The sequence below is a fragment of the Lycorma delicatula genome, chromosome 10, assembly GCF_047948215.1.
Source record: "Lycorma delicatula isolate Av1 chromosome 10, ASM4794821v1, whole genome shotgun sequence".
Taxonomy (NCBI): domain Eukaryota; kingdom Metazoa; phylum Arthropoda; class Insecta; order Hemiptera; family Fulgoridae; genus Lycorma; species Lycorma delicatula.
Window position 1 is genome coordinate 11,808,427 of NC_134464.1, and position 22,110 is coordinate 11,830,536.

Sequence of the window (22,110 nt, forward strand, 5' to 3'; positions counted from 1 at the left end):
GTACACAGACTCATAACTTGCATTTATTATTATATATATGTTAATTGGCTATTGATTTTTAAGATGGTAAAGGCGATGGTCTGATTTTCTTGCCGCAAGTTCGTTTCTTGAACGAACTTTATGTATTTTTGTAAACTTTTTGTGAGTAGTGACTTGAAACTTTAATTATTATTTCCATTGTGAATTTATAATTTATTATTAGTATTGTATTCCGAGATTTAAGTATTTAAATATTGTATTTTCAATTTATATGTGAATTGTTACTTAAAACTATTTTAAGGCTATTGTATATATTTTTATGAAATACTGTGCAACATATGAAGGCTTTGTAGAGCTGTTCTGTTGCACAAAATAAATAAATAAATTAATATTATTATTATTGTAACTATTACACAATAATAAAAGTGAAAAAAATAATAAAAACAGTTAAGTTTTTTTTATTATTACAATTATTTTTAAAATCGACTAGTTAGATACATAAATAAATATTAATTAAAACATTCGTCGAGTTAATGAATTAATAGTGAAAATGATTCAGCTTTTTATTATTTTTTTCTCTTTTTTAAACCTAAATACGTCCTATTTAAATATATACGTTTCTATTATCTATCCATAATAGTTATTGTTAAAGGACAACCAGTTTATATAAGTTCGTATTCGAATAAGAAATCTGAACAGTACCATAATAAATAAATAGTAGTTAACATTCGAGTATATATGTAAGCTTTTCTATTTACCGAAATGAGAGCATTGAACCGAATAATAAAGGTTATATATTATTACACAATTTAAACCGGTTAGAAATAAATAAGCACACGCAAAATCATACTACTCATATATGCAGCACACATTTTTACATTTATAAAACTAACATAAAATCTAAACTTTTTTTGACGAAATGTAACTTTACAAAAAAAAAACACAAAAATAAGTAAACATACAAATTTATTAATGATAACTAGTCTAAAAAAAAAAATAAAATAAATTTATAATTAGTTGGCCACAGAATTGTAAAATAATCGTCATTAGTATCTGCTCAGCTAAGCATCGGTTCGCTCTGCTCTTTGGGGCGTAAAAGGAGATTCAGTTTTTGAAAACTGATTTATTTATGGTGATCGTGTAAAAATACATAACTTTTTAACTTTAGTTATAAAATTCACTAAAATTTTACAAAAAATGATAACTGTTTGGTATCTGACCAATATTTTTTTTATGAAAGTTTTAAATCTCAGAAATTTTATAAATATGTTTGTTTGTCCCGTATGCGTTCCTTTACCATTCATCCGATTGCTATGAAACTTTGGTGTCTTGTTGTGCGCACGTTCGCAAAGGTTTCTGATTTAGTTTGGATTCGCTAAATGGCATTGGGGTGGAGATATTTCAAAAAATTGGTTTTACGATCCGATTTGGCTTATATTCAGAATATATATTAGTTAAGTGAAAAGAAATATTTTTTCAAAAATTATACCCGCTATGTGGCGCCGGTGTCAAGATATTTACGAAACAAATAAATATACAGACTTTCTTCTTCTATATATGTAAAAGGCAATCCTCTTATTTGTGTCCGCTATAAACTGAAAAACTACTGGACCGATTTACGCGGGGGAAAAAGGGAAAAGTAAAAAAGGAAAAGGAAAAATCGGAAAAGGGAGAAATTGAAAAAGGGGAATAAAGGAAAAAAGGAAAAGGAAAGAAGGAAGTAGGGAAAGAGGGAATAAAGAAAAAGGGGGAAAAAGGGGGAAAGGGAATAGGGAGAAGGAAAAAAGGGAAACAGAGGAAAAATGAAGAAGGAAAATAGGGAAAAGGAAAAAAGGGAAAACTGAAGAAGAAAAAACTGGGAAAAAGGGATAAAGTGCAAGTTTAAATTCTGTGAAGATCCCTAATGTTAATTTTTTTAATGTTTTATCAAACTTTTAATTGTGTTCATTTAATCTCGTATTATTTACTCAAATCTAGTAATGCGAAACAGTGCCGGGACTGCTAGTATGTAATAAATAATGATTGTGTTTTAAGAGACGACTGTGGTCCACTTTCTTTATCATTTTGTACTTCAAATTGAATAAGAAATATTACTCTCAACTTATTTTTCCGTACAACCCGAATTTTGTTTATTATTTGCTAGGTGATTTTCTATTTGGTAATGTTTTCAATGCCTGTTTAACTCTACGTTGAGATTGAAAGTGGTAATTGTTTACATACGCGTACAAAAACAAATTATATTCGTTACGTGATGGAAAATTTATTGATGAATTCAAAACTTATAAAATCTTACGATAAAAAACGTTTGTAGTAAATTTGTATAACTAATTATTAAAATATTTTTGTTTTAGTTAATTAATCGATAATAATATCACATGATTTGATCGATTTATTAAATTTAATTTCTATTTCTAATATTGAAATTATTATTAATATATATGTTTACGAAATTTTATCTTATTGCTGATGTCTTTGCGGAGTGGTCTTTCATCTAAAGGTCCTGGGTTCGAGCTCGGTCAGGCACGGCATTTTTCATACGCTACAAAATACCATTTCCATATCCTACGCACAAGTTTCAAACTTATGGGCCGATATCATCAAGAAAAAAAATTGTTTAAATTCATCTTAAAAAAATGACTAAAATTTTAACTATACTTAACTGACTCTCCATGCATAGTAAGAGGTACGAGATACGATGAAAGTTTACGGAAACTCCCGAAATTAATGTCATTGAACGCACCTGAGACCAAAATCTTCGCCAAAGTAAACAGATTAATTTGTCAAATAGACTCACTAAAACATAACCTTGAAATTATGATGGAATTTTAACAAAAAATCTAATTTTTGTTCTAAATGAACAGAAAAATTGTTCTAGATGCAATTTCAAAATCCATAAACCGCAGGCAACAACTAGTGTGTATATATATATTTAAAAAAAAAGAAAGACCAAAAATAAAAAAAAACCAAAGGATTAATTCAATTAGACAAAAATAATAAAAAATATGTACTAGACACCAAATTACTTCTTTTTACGCCAATTAAATTACATATACACATTTTTTTTTTAAATGAAAATAAAATTTTATTTCATTAATAACTTCTGATATTTTTTTATATTTTTTTTTATTGTTATTATTCAATTATTTATTGTAATTTTTTTTTTACAATCAGAGGTTAATAATTATTAATAAATCAATATATTTAAATTAAGAAAAAAGAGGAGATGAAGTCGGATTCGAACCGATGTGCCTTCCCCTTATAAAATACAAATATTTCATTAATTAAAATTTTATTTGGCTATAACTCTGAAACCAATGAAAATAAGTATTACTTATTTTACATCGTTGAATAGTTCTCAATGAGCTTTTACTTAAGTTAAGAAAAATTCCAAAATTCAAATTTTTTTTGGGCTTTTTTGGACACTTTTGGTCTAGTCGATTGTAATCAAAAGGGGAGGTGCACAAATAGATGTTACAACAGTCTTAAATCAAACATTTCAACATCCTAGGGCTAATCGTTTTTGAATTATGGAAGGTACAAACGTAACGCCAGAACTAGTCAAATTGGATTCAGGGATGGTCAAAATGGATATTTCCATTGAAATCTAAAAATCGGAATTTTTCACGATCACAATACTTCCTTTACTTTGTAAAAAGAAATAAAAGGAGTAAAACAAAAAAGAGAGTTTTTTATTTTATTTATGTTATTTTGTATCTTTTTTGTATATATATAAGTATTAAATTTTTTATTTTACAAATAAATACTTGTTATTCAAAATTAGGGAACGTTTATCAAAGTGAAACAGTTATTGCTACTAAGTTTTGGAAAAACGAAGGTTGAACCGTAATTAATTTTAACTCATATTCTATGTATTAGTAATCTTTTAAGATTCAGTTGGTGTTATTTAATCTACAGTCCTTGAACAAAATCTAAATAATTTACCAGGACAAGTATTAGGCTTAGATTATAACTGAAACCAGTTCAAAGTAAGCATGTTAAATTGAGGTTACATTATCGTTTATAATATACGACCTTTAATATACAATATGAGCTATTATTTAATTTTATATCTTCGCATATGAGTATAAGAATAATAATTTTGTTCATGGTAACTAAAAAAGCTTCATATAATTCATCAGTTCGGGAGAGCGGCTGTGTCCGAACACAGTCATCTTCGGGACATCTGCCGAGAGGACCCAACTCCGACAGTTGTAAGGAAGCGGCCTCACGCCGTACTGGACGAACCACCGTGATGGTGCGGTGCGGTAGCCGAAAATCGACAAACCAGGCTTAGGGGCCTCCATATCGCATGAGCCATAAACGGAATAGTGCGTCAGACGCGTTTCCGGGGTCGCGAGTGAATAGTTTTCGCGAGTTATATAGTTTGAAGACGTCAAATACGGTAAGTCGCGCATAAAACAAAAACGCGGTCAAAATTAAAAAATTTTTTTTTTTCCGCGTGTGTTTTGTTCTGTTTCTCTTGTTTCAGAAACGGGAGAAACGTGGATGTGGAGCGACTCGTCGTGCCTCTCATCCTGCCGGTCGAAAGAAGAGTGAAGGTTGAATTTTTTTTCGTGTGTGTGTTCTGCTTCTTTTGTTGCAGATACCAACAGCCACCACAAAAACAAATGGTTTCTTCACTGCGGCCACGCGGTCCCCCCAACCCCTTCTCAGACACACGTGTGTCTGAAGGTTAATAATTACGTGGAGTGAATAATTTCTGTTTACTTCTTTCCAGAAAATCGCCGCCCCAAAACCGCGATCGCGAATATGTATCACCATTTGTAAGTTCCCTATTACCTTCCTTTCCTTTCAAGAAAGAAGAAAGAGGGAACGAGCCCAGCAGTCATCAGCCCAGCAGATACCTGCCCAGCAGCCACGTGCCCAGCAGCGACCTGCCCAGCAGCCACTGACAGCACAGAAAAACGAAGAAACCTGCACTTTCCCCCGTTCAGCCCTTCGGGGCTTCGGGAATTCCAAGGTTAATGGTATGTAACTTCGGTTACTACCAATTCTTGGAAAGTGCAGGCCAAAGAAGAACAAAGAGGTCTTCGGAAGAAGAAGAGGGAGAAGATGAAGATGAAGAAGAAGGAAGACCAGCCACTCGTCTCAACATCACGGACTGGAGTCCGGAACAGAGCCCAGCAAAGATGCGTCCTGAAGGGCAGCCATACCAGAAGCGGATGAAGAGCTTCTACACAACCTCTCCTTTTCAAAACTTACAGTAAGATAAAATAACCCAGCAATTGCGACTCCTCCGGAAAAGGGGACGCATTTCTCCCTCCTGTAAGGAGGGAGCAATGCCCCTCCTGGGGCAATACGCCCCGTTGTGGCGTATTCCTGCTAGCCTATTAAAGAGTTAGCACCGAAAGGACTTCATTGGCGGTCTGAAGGGGAATTACGTCGGGAGGACAGGCTTTATAAGCCTAGCCTTCCGCGGTCGGCCCGTAAAATGGGTTCGATAATGCTGGTTTAACAACGGATTGGAATGCAATTAAATCCGTCTTTAAAACACTAAATAATAATAAACAAAACTTGAAAAAATTAGACCCGCTATTTAAAATTAACCCTTTTAAAAAAAACAAGCCCGATAAGAATGATCCAGCAGCAAGGGACTCTGTCCAGGTTCTGCGATGGAGTAGGGAGTAGTAGTAATAAACTCCTGCCAACTTTGCATTCCATTCCATTCCATAATTCATCAGTACATTATTATTTCGTTTGGAACATCTACGGATCATATTTAAAAACAAATTTATTTTGCATTTTGTTTACTTTTTTATCAGTATTCTTTCATTACTTGACTAACTTCGTCTCTTTCATTTGGGGAAAATTTTTTCCCCTTTTTTTCTCTTTGTTTTTTCTGAAAACACTGGAAATATTTATTTTATTTTTAAAAGTATTTTGGTTCAAAATTTCGTCTTCTATAATAATTCATTTCTGTAGATCTTTTTCAATTTTATGAAATCAGTTACTTTTTTTTACACCAATATATCATTTACTTACAGAACATATAAATTTTATATCGTACAGACGATTATATCACAGTTAAATTTAATTGAATGTAGAATAAAAAATGAAGCTGACAACAAAGTTGTAACATTTTATTAATTGGAAAATGATGATACATGAAAATAGTTACCTAAGATTTCTCTTTATAGATGGGAGTAATGTATGATGAAATTTTATTGTAAATTGTCGTTTTATATGATTAAATGAACCAAAAAAAATTTCAAAAATACAAAAAAAAGATATTTTTTTAAATTTTTTTCTGCTCCTCCTCCTAGAAAATTAACTTCCAAGAATATCTTTTAATTTTTCTACGTTTACTAAGTTAAATGGAAGAACTAAAAAAAAACAAAAAAAAAAAACTGAAAAATGTACAACCAATATAAAATTACCTAAGATTTATTTTTTTTGGGGTGGGGGTGAATATATGAAATTTTATTGCAATATTATTATTAAAAATTTAAATAAACCAAACTAAATTTTAGAAGTTCAAAAAAATCGATATTTTTAAACTTTGATCTGCTCCCGTCCCACAATATTGTTTCCAAAGTACTTTTTTGGGTCACTTTTACTATTAAGCCTTGGAAGATATAACAAAAATTTGATTAAAAATATGCAATAAATAAAAAGATATTGCTAGAATTTAGAGCTAGTATGGACTGTATTTTTGATGAAATGAAGCAAAGCTATGTTCTTCTTGAATCGTTATATTTAATTTCTTGTCACCCTTGAAATTTTGATTCAATTACAATAGTTACATTAAACTTAAGAATGTATGACACTTTAGTCATAATTGAACTTCTAAGAGTCTCCTTGGATTGAAATGAAAACACGACCGCGCTGTGCGGGATCCTGATGTAGAATATAACTAAAACTAATTGTCCATCCGGACGAAATGAAAAATGCGACCGCACTGGGCGGGATTCTAACGAAGAATATTAGTACGAGCTTCACTTCCCGTTAGCGCTAGCACCCACTAGATCGCAGCACCGGACGGCTCGACGTGGAACGGATCAGATATATGTTTTTAATTTTTCGTTAAAAAGGAGAATTTTGGGGCAAAATTTAATTAAAAATGGAAATTTTAACGTGCTTGCATGTACTAAGCTTAATATAAAGCGGAGTTATGTTTGCAAAATTTTGATAAAATACACCCAAAAAACTATCTACGCTATCCCCTGGTGATATCGACCGCACAATTTTACCGATAAATTTCCCCAAACACACAATTATCTGTACGAAATTTCATTAAAATCGGTTTATCCAGTCGAAAGTTATTAATCTTCAAACACACGTACATACTTACGAACCTACCCTCTTGTCTGATTGGGTGGAAGATTAGGCCAAAGCTAGGATATAGCTAATTTGTGTTAAATTTCAACATTATGGTTAGCAGGTTTTCAAGGTATAAGACAAAAACTGTTTAGAAATAATGTTGAACATCACTTCATCGACAAAATCGATCAACATCAAACTTTGGAATTTTAAATAACTTAATATGTACTTTCATCGCAATTTAGCACAATTTTCTGTCTACAAAAAAAAGGCAAAAATAAAAAATGACTACCGTCCCTCATTTTTAATTTTATAGAAAATTCAGTGCCATCAATGTTCCATATCTTTTGAACAATTTTTAAAGAATTCCCACTGAGCCGGTCCGGAGATAATAATTAAAATACAGATCAACACACATACATATACATCTTCCAGAAATCTCTAAAACTGTTTTTGTTCCTTTTTTATTAAGGGATGTCTTGAAACATCGAATTTTACAAAAATTTCGATTCCCAAAATGTTGGGCGATCGCTATACTTTTCATTTATAGGAATTCTAATGCAGCAGCAATAGAGCTGTAGTCGGGAAAGTAAAAATAAAACAGTATAAAGAACTACAAACTAAAGTGAAAGTATTATAACAGGACCAAGTATTTCAACCGACCAGGGTAATGATTTCTTCCAATTAAGAAGAAATAAAGAGAAAATAATAATGAAAAGAAACCAAAAGGAACTAAAAGGGATTCTTTTATTAGAGAAAGAGTCCTTTTAACAATCTGTTCTTTATAATACAGAAAATGGTACCTCCAGAAGATATTGTTTTACCAGAAGGATTACCGGGCCGGAATAAGAATTTATAATAAAACGTAAGAGCGCAGACGTGAAAATTATTACGCTTCAACAATTAAAGTAATGAGCCGGGGACTGGATCTGCAGACCAGGGGATATAAATACTGCCAGGGATCAGCGGAGAGAGTCAGTAGTTCTGCGCAGTCGTGATAACAAGCGATAACATTAGTTTCTCAAACCAGAGTTCGACTCGGTTGTGGTAACGACGATATCAGTAAGCGTGTGGCAATAACGGGTGAAGAGTACGTCACGAGCATTCCGTTGCGGATGGACTGTGGGTGAATGCAGGAAGTTGTTCGGCGAGTTATTGGAAACAATAGTGAAAGTGACAGTATTCTACTAGTTCATAAAGTGCAGGGTAGTTCTGTTGTTAACAGTAAAAGTAATAATATTTGCAGAAAGTGATATGTATGAACTTTAGACGGGTTCTATTCTTAACTTGTTTATGCATTATTAGGTTGTAGAAGTCATTATAAATTGTTTTAGTAAATTGGACTGTATTCTGGTTTTTATAATTTAACATTTAAAAAAAAAATCGTTTCACTTTTATTTTAATTACTATTTTGTTTTTTTTTTGTCTTGTCATTTGACTGGTTTGATGCAGCTCTCCAAGATTCCCTATCTAGTGCTAGTCGTTTCATTTCAGTATACCCTCTATATCCTACAACCCTAACAATTTGTTTTACATATATTTGTTTTACTATTTTGTATATAATGTATATTTTTTGTAATATTTATCTATATTATTATTATTTTTATTACATACTTTGTTTAAATGTCTTTAGGGTAATAAATTCTAGTTATAAGAAAGTTTTACATTTGATAGTCTCTCAAGATACTTGTCGAACTGTGAACACGGCACAATATCTTAATTTTTCATTTTCTACCTTACTTCCCTCAAAATTAAAAACTTCCGTCGAAGCAACAACCAATATTAAAATATAAGATACCATTTTTAACACAATATTCATATTTATTATAAATAGTAAAATAAACAATAATCATATAACTCATATCTATAACTATATCTATACGTAACTATATCGGTATATATATATATATATATATATACGGTAACTATATCTATACGTAGCAAATATTCCTTTTTTCATTAATTACTGAAAATTAAAATTAAAAAAAGATTTATTCCAGAATAACTGATTATACCAAAATAATTTTCTTCCAACGGATTTAATGCTGAAATGAAAGTAAAAATATTCTTTAAAAATTAAAATTACCTTGAAGCAAAGCAGTTTTGATATCATCTTGACACTGTTCAATAATACGTTCTAATCTTTCTGGAGCTGTTGGTGGTGCTTGACAGAAAATGTGTGGTCTCTTCAACGAACGGTTTTGATTATCCTTTAAACAACAAAAAAAAAAATTAATTATTAAAGAGAAATGTAATATACAAGTAGTAATTATTATAATAGAATAACATATATTTAATATTCCTTTATATTTCTACGTTTACAATTATATAAAAAATAGTTTAATACGTAAAACGAATCTTATAAAAACGTAATACAAAATGTTAAAAATAATACTTTTCTCTTTAAATGATAAATACGCAAGGACTTAAAAAAAGAAACGAAATTAAAAAACTATTTTTTATTTTTATTTCAGTTTTTTAAAATTAAAGTTTATTTTATTTAACATTTTTAATTTATTTTTTGTTTAAAATACGAGTAGGGTTATATAAAAACTCTCGTAGAATAAGCAAAAAACATTGAAAAGAAATGGAAAAACGAGTAAATCGCAAATGGATATAAATAAAAACAGAAATATCTTTCAAAATATCAGATAGTAGAATAAGTTAAGCCTTTATAAAATGTTGGAATGTCTATTATTATTGTTTCCTAAGTCTTTCAACTTGAATTTCCGGATGGAATATTTGAATAACAGAGTATCATTACGCTATAACAATAAAAACCTAAGAAGAAATGATGATAAAAATCTGGGTAAAAGTTGCAATAGAATCACGAGAAAGAACTTCCTACAAAATAAAATCGTAGAAATACATCAAATTTTAATAAAAGATGTGCCCAAATCTATAAAACAAATTCCTGATTGAAATAAGAACATAAAAAAAATTCAACTGTTTAATCTTTAATATTGGATTTTTAAATCACATTATTATTATATCCTACTTTAATTAAATATTCCTTTTTCAACAGAAATTCATTTATTCACTCATCTCATTAAAGTTACATTTGTTTCCAAATAAAACAAATAGACAAATATTAAATATAACTTAACTAACAATTATACGTATAACTTATAATATTCTTAAAAAATAAATAAATAATGATGAGTTTAATACTTTTAACTTTTCGAAATTTAATAATTTTTAATTGAAGATCAACGAGATAGATTAAAAACGGTAAATACAGTTAAAAGCAGCTTAACAGTGGGATTTAATTTAAAGAATGGATTACAAAAAAATTAATTTGGTTTGGTTTTTTATTAATGAAAAATCGGGTATCAACAGCTACGGTCATCAGCTCAGCGGAAATTGGCAGCGTATGAAAAGATGTCATGCCTGATTGAAATTCGAACCCGGGGTCAAAAGCCACGGGGTGACTTGACTTTAATAAAATTTTAATTTGTAAAAAACAATTTTAACAAAAATTACAATTAAATAGATATTTTGAGAATGTATAAAGGTTAGAAAACAAACCTTCCGGGTTAGTCTACTGATTTAACTCGTCATCGCAAAATCAGTTGATTTTCGAAGTATAGCGTTCTAAGGTTCGAGTCCTTGTAAAGGTAGTTGCTTTTATATGGATTTGAATGCTAGACTGTGGATACCGGTGTACTTTGGTTGTTTTTTTTTACCGTTAGGTATTGTTTCAGAGGATGAAATGAATGATTTGTAGCGTGTAAAAATGCCATGTCTGACCGAGATTCGAACCCGGGACTTCCGGATAAAAGGCCGAGACGTTACTATTTGCGTCACGGAGACCGGTGTACTTCGGTGGTTGGGTTTCAATTAACCACACGTCTCAGGAGTGGTCGACCTGACTCTGTTCCAGACTATATGTTTACCAGAACATTTACACTTACATTGCAGCTACATCAGGCCTGGAAAGCCAATAGTAGTATTGCATTTACCTAGACACACACACATACACACACAGGGGGAGAGAGAGAGAGGGAGTGGGTGAGAGTGACAGACAGTAAGACACACACACACACCCAGAATTGGCAGTAGCTGGAAAACTGGTTGGAGAGATATATATCTATAACAAAGGTTACAAAACTATAAATGGGTTATACACAATCTCAACTGGAAAAATAACATAAATTTAGGTATAAAAAGTATTTTTTCATAAAGAATATTAAAATTAATAATTGATTAAAAATAAAATTAAATCTTTGTAAAACCAATGGTACTGAATTTATAACTATCTGAAATATAAAGCAATCTTTATTTTTAGGTTTACGTAAGTTTATTTTGTTAACCTGTCAATAATAAAATAAAACTTGTTGATAATTCAATTCTAAGAAAATTTATGTAATTAAACTCAATAAAAACTGAATAAAGATTTAAGAAATCCATTTTTATTAGATTGTTAAATACAAAAGTAAGTTTATTGTAATGCAACATTTTCAGAACATTCAGAATTTTCAAACTTTTTTTGGAATCGACTAGAAACAGAGTTCTGGCACTTATATATTTTTTTCAATTTTTCATGTAAGATTGTATATAAAGCCGCTACTTTTACTGAAGAATTTGTGTCCTTACAGCTTAGCGGAGAATTATTTAACTTTTGGGACAAAACTCTTTCGGTAAGCCGTAACTCAAAAATAAAGCATTCCAGACCTTGTATATTTATATGAACTTTTTCAACATTTTTAAATAGACGAATACGTCTATAAGGTACGGATTGAACTTCCATATATATATATATACATATATATATATGTACACGCGAACATGCGCGCGCGCGGGCACACACGCGCGCGCATACACACACAACACGACACATTCCTTCGTTTCTTAAAATCGGTTAGTGGTATGTAATGAATGATTGATTTTTAATTCGTATTTCTAGTGAATTTGATTGAAGACTTAAATAAATATGTAAATAATATCGTACTGTTTTATATTTCATGTAATATTCATATAATATGCATGACCTTATGTGACGATTATCTGAATAAATGATCTCTTCTCGCATTCTTTTTTTCTCTCTCTTTCTCTATGAAATCAAATAAAATATTTATATAAAGAAAGAAAAATTATTTGATCTATCGCTTAAATAAAAAAGAACGAAAGAGAAACATTTCTTATAAGAAGATCGATCAAATTTAATCATTTGAAATAAATTAGAATATCATTTTTCAGATTTATATTATATAAAAAAGTTTGGGAAAAAGTTTTAGAAAGAAAAACACACGAATAAACTTAAAACTTTAATATAAAATGTTCTATTTTATTAGAAGAATTTAATAACATTAAACAAATGCTGAATAAATTATTGAAAGAAAAGTAAACTATTTCTTTTTAAATAGGAAAAGCAAAGAAAAGTTAGAAGAAAAGAAAAGTTAATAAAGTTAAATAATTATTTATAAAAAGTAATTGATTTTTTAAATAATTTCATAAAAATAAGATAAAAATTAATGTTGATTATATCAAAAACTACACACAGCAGAAAGGAGAATTAAATTATAAGAAAGCTGACAAATTGTGGGTTGTTTCTGGATGCACGGCTTATACAGACAATTTAAAATATTTATTCCATTTTATTTAAATATACTAGTTTTTTGTTTATTTACTTCAATGATTCTAACTAAAGCGCGCGCGCATACCGTATTTAATTCGCGTGGATATGGCGGTACTAGCGGCGACGGTCGGCACTAACTAAACTAATGTAATTTCACAACTTAAATAGAATTATTTTCGATTGTACGATCGGCAGACTGGTGTAGAGGCGAGGCTTAACGCACCAAGTTACCGAAGCAACGGAGCGATCGAGTTCGAGACACGGCCAGAACGAGTTACTTTTTTACACTTTAAATATTATTATTCATTTATTTAATTCCATCACTCAACTGTGACGTCATAACAGAGCACTAGTTTAGAACACTTTTTGGGGCGGGGATGCGATTTTGCAAAAATTTTTTTGTTGCAAATATTGTTATTTTTTAATTGTTAACAAATGCGCCTAAGAAAGACATGACCTTAATTAGGCGAAATCTCGAGATACTGAGGATGACCTTGCTCTACAACCTCACCCCCTTGATTTTTTTTAAGTTTAAAATTCAATGGCATCAATGTACTATATATAGAAGTAATATGACCACGTTTGGTCAAAATCGGACCTGTATTTCTAGAGATATAATTTGATTTAGGGGCCAATATCGAGTACATGAGCGTATTAACATTAGCATCCGGAAACTTTTTATCCGGTTTTGAGGGTTTTTGGGTTACTTAAGTTTCAAAATACTCAAATTGGACCGTTTGCAATACTTTCTCAAGCTATAGCACTAGGCGGAAAAGTAAAAATTAATTATATGAGTAAAAGAATTTACGTATTTGGGGATCCCGAAAATTTGATAAAGATTGGTTGAGTTAGCCCAATTTAAGGTCAAAAAAAATTTGAGGCTGTGTTGACTGTATAGCGGTGTATTTTTCATACGCGTGGCAATGGTAAGTTGAAACTTGATGCTTGTGTGTAGGGTCTACTAGTTAATCGAACGTATGTTCGAAATATGCGTTGGCAACAGAAGTAAATTAACTAGCACTCATAGGAAGTCGCTTCTGGGCGTAGTTTCGGGGTTCCGAACCTTATCGTAAGATGCACTATGCGTGCTTTCTTCGGTGCCCCCGATAGAATTGCAGATTAAAGGACGAAAACTAAGGGCGTCCGGTGTAGCCAAAGAAGAGGCCAGTTCTATTATACGGGAACAATGGAAGGCGGCTCGGGCGGGTTCAGCAGTGGCCGCATGGACCAGAAGAATTATCCCGGACCTGGATGCTCGGCTAGATCGTTCTCATGGCGAATTAGATTACCACACAACGCAACTCGTGTCGGGAGATGGCGCGTTTGAACAATACCTGCATAGGTTTGGCAGGAGAGAGTCACTCATCTGTTGTTACTGCGATGCGGTTGACGATGCCGAACACACTATATTTGTATGCAGACGATGGGAGGAACAACGTATAAATGCAGGACTGATGCATACCCGACCGGAGCAGCTCTTGGCTATGTCCGGGAACCGGCATAATTTTGTAATATTCGCAAGAGCGTCCTCAGAATAAAAGAAGATGAGTCAAGACGATTGGGATACTGAGGATTGTAGTTTATAACTGGGCAGGGGGGACAGCCCCGTACCTGAGGGCTCACATGCTCTGGCGTGTGGGTTCCCGTGATGGAGCGGGGATTCCTGGGGTCCGTTAGATGTGAATGAATGAAAAGGCCGAGACCCGGCCGGATATGCTTTAGCAGTTTCGGCTCCTGCGCCGTCGGTTTGGGGCTGGCAAAAGGAAAGACCGAGACCCGGTCCCCGGTGGGGGGGGGGGCTGGGAAAGGCATAGCCGGGCCTGGTTCTTCCGTTGGAGATTAGAGGCAGGCAATTAAAAGATCCGGAAAGGACACGTCCCCGAGTCGAATATACTTAATTTATGTCCGGCTCGGGGATGTAGGGGGAAAAAAATGTAGTGCGTTGGACTGAAAATAAGTCGTTTCTGGCTGCAACATAACGAGGGAATCGAAAACGAAAAGTCGGTCTTCTTGCGCATAACTGTGGAAGAGTTTTTGTATGTATATAAATAGGGGAAATTTTGTCATATGGGCGTCAAAATCCGCAATTTTCATCGTAATTTTTGTTTACTTTTACATTAGATCTAGTAAGAGATTCACAGATTAATGATTTGATGATACAATTAATTTGGAACTTATTCTAAAATTTTAATAAACTATATGGCGAATTGTTTTGTATTACTTTAACAGCAGTTCTATAAATATAATAATTCGTAACTGCAGCCATACTAAATTAAATATTACATTAATCATCTACGAATTATCTCTCTCCAATTATATTTATACACCCTCTCAAATATTGATAAATATGATAAAATATATATATAAGTATAAAAATGAAAAGAGATATTTTAATGTTATATAAGTATGACCGAGTGGAAGTAAAAATATTCTATTAAATACGGAAATGTTCTTACTTATATATCAATTTAGTTTTGAAACTTGCTTAACTAGTTTTTCATTTAAGAGGATATACGAGTAAATATTACCCGTAATATATCGTGTTTCACGATGTATAAGTTTTGCGAAAGTTTTATAATCGTACACGATTTTAACCTATATAAACAAACTTTGTTACTTAATACAAATATTTATTTCAATATTCAAAGGTCATTTAAACTTACTACAAACGATCTAAGGAATTTAAAATTTAAACACGAAACACATTTTTAATGTGTAAAAACTAGTAATAGGAAACTTTTAAAGATAAAAACTTGTATAAATTATTACAAAAAAAAAAAAGAATGACAATTTGTATTACTTCATGGAATAGGAAGAGTTTTACACTATTTTTTCATCGCAAAACTTATAAAGTTGTCAAAGAAAACTTTAATAAAGTCGTTCCGTTCTAGCGTAAAAGATGTGTAATTTATTTTAGTTTCATAGAAAACCCTCTCGTTTTTATACGAAATATGCTTTAAGATTATCAATTATGGACTAAAATTATAATTTTTATTTAATATTACTTTTAGTATCAAGAATTGATAGTTGTAATCATATAACCGAAAAAGCCGGAAAAAAATTGAATAAATTTCTCTTTGGCATTGTCCTTAACAGATTTTATTTAAAATACGTCGTACAATTTTTAAGCATTTTGATTATTACTTATAAACCGATCAGATCAATTATAAAGTAAAAAATCTGATGTGGACAAAACATGACTTCCTTGTACACCTATTAAATTAAATGTACACATTTTCAAAATTGATGTAATTTTGTATCGTAATTATTAGGTCTATTATTGTGAAAAAATTATTACTTAATCTGATACTAATTTACAATACCAGAATTAATAATAAATAAAAACAATTCATATTTAATCTAATTGAACGTAAAGTGGAGAAAATGAAAACAAAAAAAAATTACATCAATTTTCTGCCATAACTCGGCTATTTGTTCACCGATTTTAAAAAACAAAATGTCACTTCGTTCAAAATAAAAGGCTTAATATTTTAGCAAATAACATAAATTTTGATAAAACTAATATTTATGGAGATATAATGGGTTGAAAAATAAAAATTGCCACCATTTTGTAATTTGCGAAGGTATTTGAATCCTGATTTTTTTTTCATTTTTAAATTTTATTAGCATGTTGCTTACAAAATATTAATCTGATTCATTTATTCGAACTTGAGATATAAATTTTTATATAAAATGAACAAAATGGCGGACAGGGAAGAACAAAGGAGAAATTACGATTTTTCTTAAAGATATTTTTTGTTTAGTTTTACAAGTTGAATCCGAAAAAGTATAGCAGGCCACCATTTTAGAAACACCTGTGTGTGTGTGTGTGTGTGTGTGTGTGTGTGTGTGTGTGTGTGTGTGTGTGTGTGTGTGTGTGTGTGTGTGTGTGTGTGTGTGTGTGTGTGTGTGTGTGTATACGGAGTGCACGAAATTAGCTACATGCATAATGAAAATAATATTTAGAAATATTATACTGTCACGTTCCACACGTATGAAACATACATACATTTACTTACATGCACAACGATTGAATTACTCTTCAATAATATTTTTCAGTATTAGCACGATGATACACCAAACGTATGCACTGAAAGACAGGTCAAGTAGTTACACGAATAATTACACTTACACCGAACAACAACTATAAATGTATTTACCGTAAAACGAAACACAGCCAAGCACAGAAGCGACGTACAACTGATTGTTTCTCCCTCGTTCGGACAAGTTCGACTCTCCCGAGCTCACCCGAATAAGCACATCATTTCGTAACCTGACTGATCAGATTAAATGCCCTAGCCAGTAGGCTGTCTCTCGCGGTTGGCTAAACTCGGTTCGTCCTAATTTAAACGAAAATGAATGACGAATTACTTCAGAGCCTAACCGATCAGACTTTTTCAGTGTCTATCCAAAAATGCACGGCACGTCTAGGATCGTTTTCACTTGAGATCTTATTGCTCAAAGTAATAATTTTATCGCTCAAAATTATTGTAAATTATAAAACATATTATTGCATATAACAGTAAATTTAATATACAAAATAAATAAAATATAGAACGCTTAAATGTTTATGAAATACAAATATAATTTTTTCCGGGATTCCTATAAAAAATATTCCTGGAAAAAAGTTTAAATTTAATTTTTATGTTTAAGGAATATTAGAGAAATTTTTCAGTACCAAATTTCTTTGTTTTGCGGGATATAATTTGAATATCAGTATGATTTCATGCTGGACATTAAATAAATATAAGTTATAAAATTCAGTTTTACCTAATAATGACAATAAAAATATAATCAAATTCTAGGCATATATTTAATATAATTTTTCGTTTAAAATAATTTCCATTTATGTTATCCGATAAACTTAGTACGGTTAAATTAGATAAACTTTCAATACAAAATAAAAGGAAAAATTATAAAAATCAGTCCATTTCATAAAAACGTTAGTAGGTTGTACAAAATAATATAGATTTACATGGAATTGAAAAGTAGTCACAATCAAATTTACTATTTTTTAAGTTGGTAAAAAATATCGTAATTATTTTTTTACTTCCTTGTACGAAGTAAAGGAAGTATTGCGTTCGCGAAAAATTTAGGTTTTTAGATTTCAACGGAAATATCAATTTTAACCATCACTGAATCCATTTTGTCTAGTTTCGGCGTTACGTCTGTACGTATGTATCTAGCATTAACTCAAAAACGATTAGTCGTAAACTGTTGAAATTTTGGATTTAGGACAGTTCTAACATGTAGTTGTGCACCTTCCCTTTTAATTGCAATCAACTGGACCAAAAGTGTCCAAAAAGCCCAAAATCCCCCAAAAAATTGGATTTTGGATTTTTTCTTAACTGGAGTATTAAGCCCTCATTGAGAGATTTTCAACGATATATCATAAGTGTTACTTATTTTCATTGGTTTCAGAGTTATAGCCAAATAAAATTTTAATTAATGAGATATTTGGATGTTACAGGGAAAGGCACATCGGTTTGAATCCGACTTCATTTCTTTTGTTTTTTTAACCTTTTTTTAATTTAAATATATTGATTTATTAATAATTATTAACCTCTGATTGTTTAAATGAAATACGTATATGCAATTTAATAAGAGTACAAGGAAGTCACGTGGTGTCCACATCAGATTTTTAATAATATTTCAGAATATACATTAATCAAAAAGAAATTCTTGGTTATAAAGAAATTATTGTTTAACTACATATTTACGCAAATAAGAAACTTTTTTTTAGTAAATCAATCTTCATACGATTTATTTTTATGAAAAATTATACATATAGGAAAATAAAAAAAAATAAAGAATAAGATTAAAGTAGAATTAATTTTAGAAAAATGTAGGGTAAGAAACAAAAATGACCACAAAATGATCTAAATAATACATATTGTGTTTATTTACTGCCAGTTCTGTCTTGTTTAAATGACCACAAGCCTTTCTACTGGAATTGAGAATTACATTTTATTTCTACAAACAGCCATTGTCTGAGAGAAGATCTGAGTTTAATCAGTGAACAGCTACGTTTGTGGTCAAAGAGAAGGAGAAATACAGAAGGAAAGAATCGATAAGTAAGAGGGGCGATGAAGATATGTAAATAAGAAACACTAAATCGTTAGCGCTAACAAAGAGAGAGGGAACCAGAAATAATGAGATGGTTAAGCGGAAGGAAGAGAGAGATAAACAGAATAGTAAGAGAGAAAGAGAGAGAACTTGAGATGTGGGCATTAAAGTTGTTAAGTTTACTCGGAACTAATTTTGATAATTGTAGTTTAACTAACAATAAAATGTAAATTGCATTTCAGTAACATCTATTACTATACAAGATTTACACAGATCTACTATACTATACATTTAAACAGATCAGCCTTCAGTCTGTTCAGCGTAAATTTAGTTTGATTTGCGATTATTAAAAAATAAAAATATATATGTATTTCTTTGTATATACATACAAACAATACAATTTTTCATTATTAAAACAAAGTTAAAAAAAATGGTGTTGTTTGGAATTTATATCAAGGGAATTCAAAGTTGGACGGCAGTACTAAATGAGAGGATACGAGACATTAATACACAAGCAAAAAAATTCCTTATTTCCCAAAACTTATACTTCCAATTTACAACTGACAAAATATTTAGCCCTTTTTACGTGAGGGTAAAATGAAGCCATGATGAAACTCTTTACGCTCAACGTAAGATCCAAATTTTGAGGTTTATATGATTTTTAATTTAAAATTTGAATAAAATATATACCAAAACTGACCTCTTATTTCCGAGAATTTGGTGTAAAGCCCAAAAAAATTCTAGCAATAGACAGTTCATCTTATTTCAACTGGGTATGAATGTATTCCTCTTTTAAGCATTTATTTTTTATTACTATTTAAATATTTTTAGTTTTTTCGGGTATGTATTACAGTTTCAGTTAAGAGTTCTACCTATCCAACTAGCATTAAAAAAATTTTTAATTTTCAGTAAATCAACTTTGTCAAATCGACAATAGAATTTAATTGTTAGAAAACTGAAGTAAATCATCATTTTCACCTGCCGCCAAGGATTAGATTCTAGACCTGTTCCTCCTATCGTAACCTCGGTCTTCCAATCTTTCGATCTCCTTTTGGAATTTAGTCCAATGAATGTTTAGGTAACTTACTATCTTCAATTCTTTGGACGTGAACCAGCCAGTTATATCTTTATTGTTTAATTGTTTCATTTTCAACCGTCACCCGGAGTTCGTTCCTCTTCTTTTTTTTTTGTATCAGCCTGAGGGTGTAAGTGCAGGATTTAAAAAAAAATTTTATACTCTTATTGGTTCTTCTCCTTTTTTATTTAGAATTTTTTATGGTTATTTTAATTATTTATTTTTTTAAAAATAATTATTTAATGTCATTCCTGTATCTGTCCAATCTAGTCCTCCTTTCACTCTTCTTAAAAATCCCGTTTCATCTATCTTTTTTACTGATGTAAATTAAATCAATAAAAACAAATACAAGTTTAAGAAATTCGATGACTTTAATTCAAAATAAAAAAGACCAAGAAACTTTAACAAAACTAAAACATTAATTTTTTAAAATTGTTAGTATAATTTATTTATATACTGTTTTAATCGAGTGAGGTTCACGATTTGGGTAAAATATATCAATTTTTTTAATTATACGACCAACCTACGTACGGGTATTTATGTCCCCTTTAGGTCCTTTTTGTATATGTAAATACTTAAAGGAGTTTAGTAATAAATAAATGTTTTCTACATTACGCTAAAAAAGTGTCAAAAATTAAAAGAGAAATACTGGTAGCAAATATATAAAACAGAATAAATAAATTTGGAAAAAATAGCTAAAAAATAGCTTTTACTTTAAAACGATTTTTTACCAAATATTTATATATGATTAAATGTACGAACATATAGTCAACATACAGCGACATCTTCTAAAATGCAGTATTTACCGCTATCCTTCCTCCATCTTACAGTTTTTAGTTTTTTTACGCTCACCAAATTCGACTCCCTCCACGAACTGAGTGCATTGGACTCTCAAAAAACTAGTAGCATTCCTATTAGACCGAAAGGCACAAGCACCGAAAGGCCTTCAATGAACGGACTGAAGGGGAAGCGCGTCAGAAGGATTCAAATAATCATCTCAAAAAAAAACAAAAAAAAAACGTAAAAACATTTCAAAACCCGATTTACAAAGGCTTGCAACGTAATTCCAAATCTGACCATCTTAAAATAAAAAAATAAATTTATTCTCCACAAAAAAAAATGAAATAACCGCCAGATAATTAGAAAGATCTACCAGCAAGAGACTGACGTCTAAGCTCTGTGACGGATACGGGGAATAAAATACACCCCTCCGATACAGTTGCGTTCCGTTTCATCAAGAAAAATTCACGCTGTTCACGTACATCTTTTAGCGTCAGAACTTTAGTTTCTAAAGCTTCTAAAATTTCTGAAATACGATTTCGTAACTCATCCACAACATAATACTTGCTTTTTTCCGTTATTTTTATTATTATTAGCATTATTATACGTATTTGCTCGCTTACGGAAATGAACAAATCGGACTTTTTTAAGTTTTAAATATATCCATTCCTAAATTAAATAGCTATTACTTGGAAAAAGACTAATACTTGAAAACTATTGATCCTGAATGCCTAAACGATGAGAAAAGATTAATTATTTATTATTTAGCTAATAGGGGGATATTTTTAGATTTTTTTGTCTTTTGTACATACATAGATTTGAGTGAGGTCAATGAAAAGTCAAAAAAGGTTACTTTTTAACCCATGGAGGAACGGAAACGGTATATGCGTTTGGGGTAAGAGGTTTTGTATGTGTTTGTTTGTTAGGCTGTTACCATTTTTCTTAAAAACTACTGGACCGATTTCGATGCGGTTTTTTGCATTACATAGGTATCACTTCAGAGAAAGTTCTCAGTCATGTTTTACGGTTATACTCACCAGGGGGCGCTGCAATAGATGTGTTTCTCTAAAACGGTTGGGCCGATTTTGATGCGGTTTTTTGCACTACATAAGTATTACCTCAGAGCAGGTTCTTAGATAAGTTTTACGGTTATAAGCCGTAAGGGCTCGCTGCAGTAAATATATTTCTTCAAAAGGGCTTCATTGGTTTTTTAAAAAGTTTAATTTATCACTTGTTTAAATTTTCATTCAGTTTTTTGGAGAGAAATTAAATTATTTACAATGAAAAGAAATGAAATTGAAAAGTTGATAGAATAATGAAATAAAATTAAAAGACATTTATCCTCTGTATT

At 31.0% G+C, this 22,110-nt stretch overlaps 1 protein-coding gene across 1 annotated transcript in view; it reads right to left on the reverse strand.

The window, feature by feature from the left end:
• Positions 1-22,110, reverse strand: part of Obp73a (Odorant-binding protein 73a) — a 134,795-nt gene that overhangs the window by 107,347 nt on the left and 5,338 nt on the right. The window contains exon 2 of the mRNA XM_075376592.1: positions 9,347-9,470. Coding sequence (XP_075232707.1) covers positions 9,347-9,470 — 124 coding nt within the window. The remainder of the gene's footprint in view (positions 1-9,346; positions 9,471-22,110) is intronic.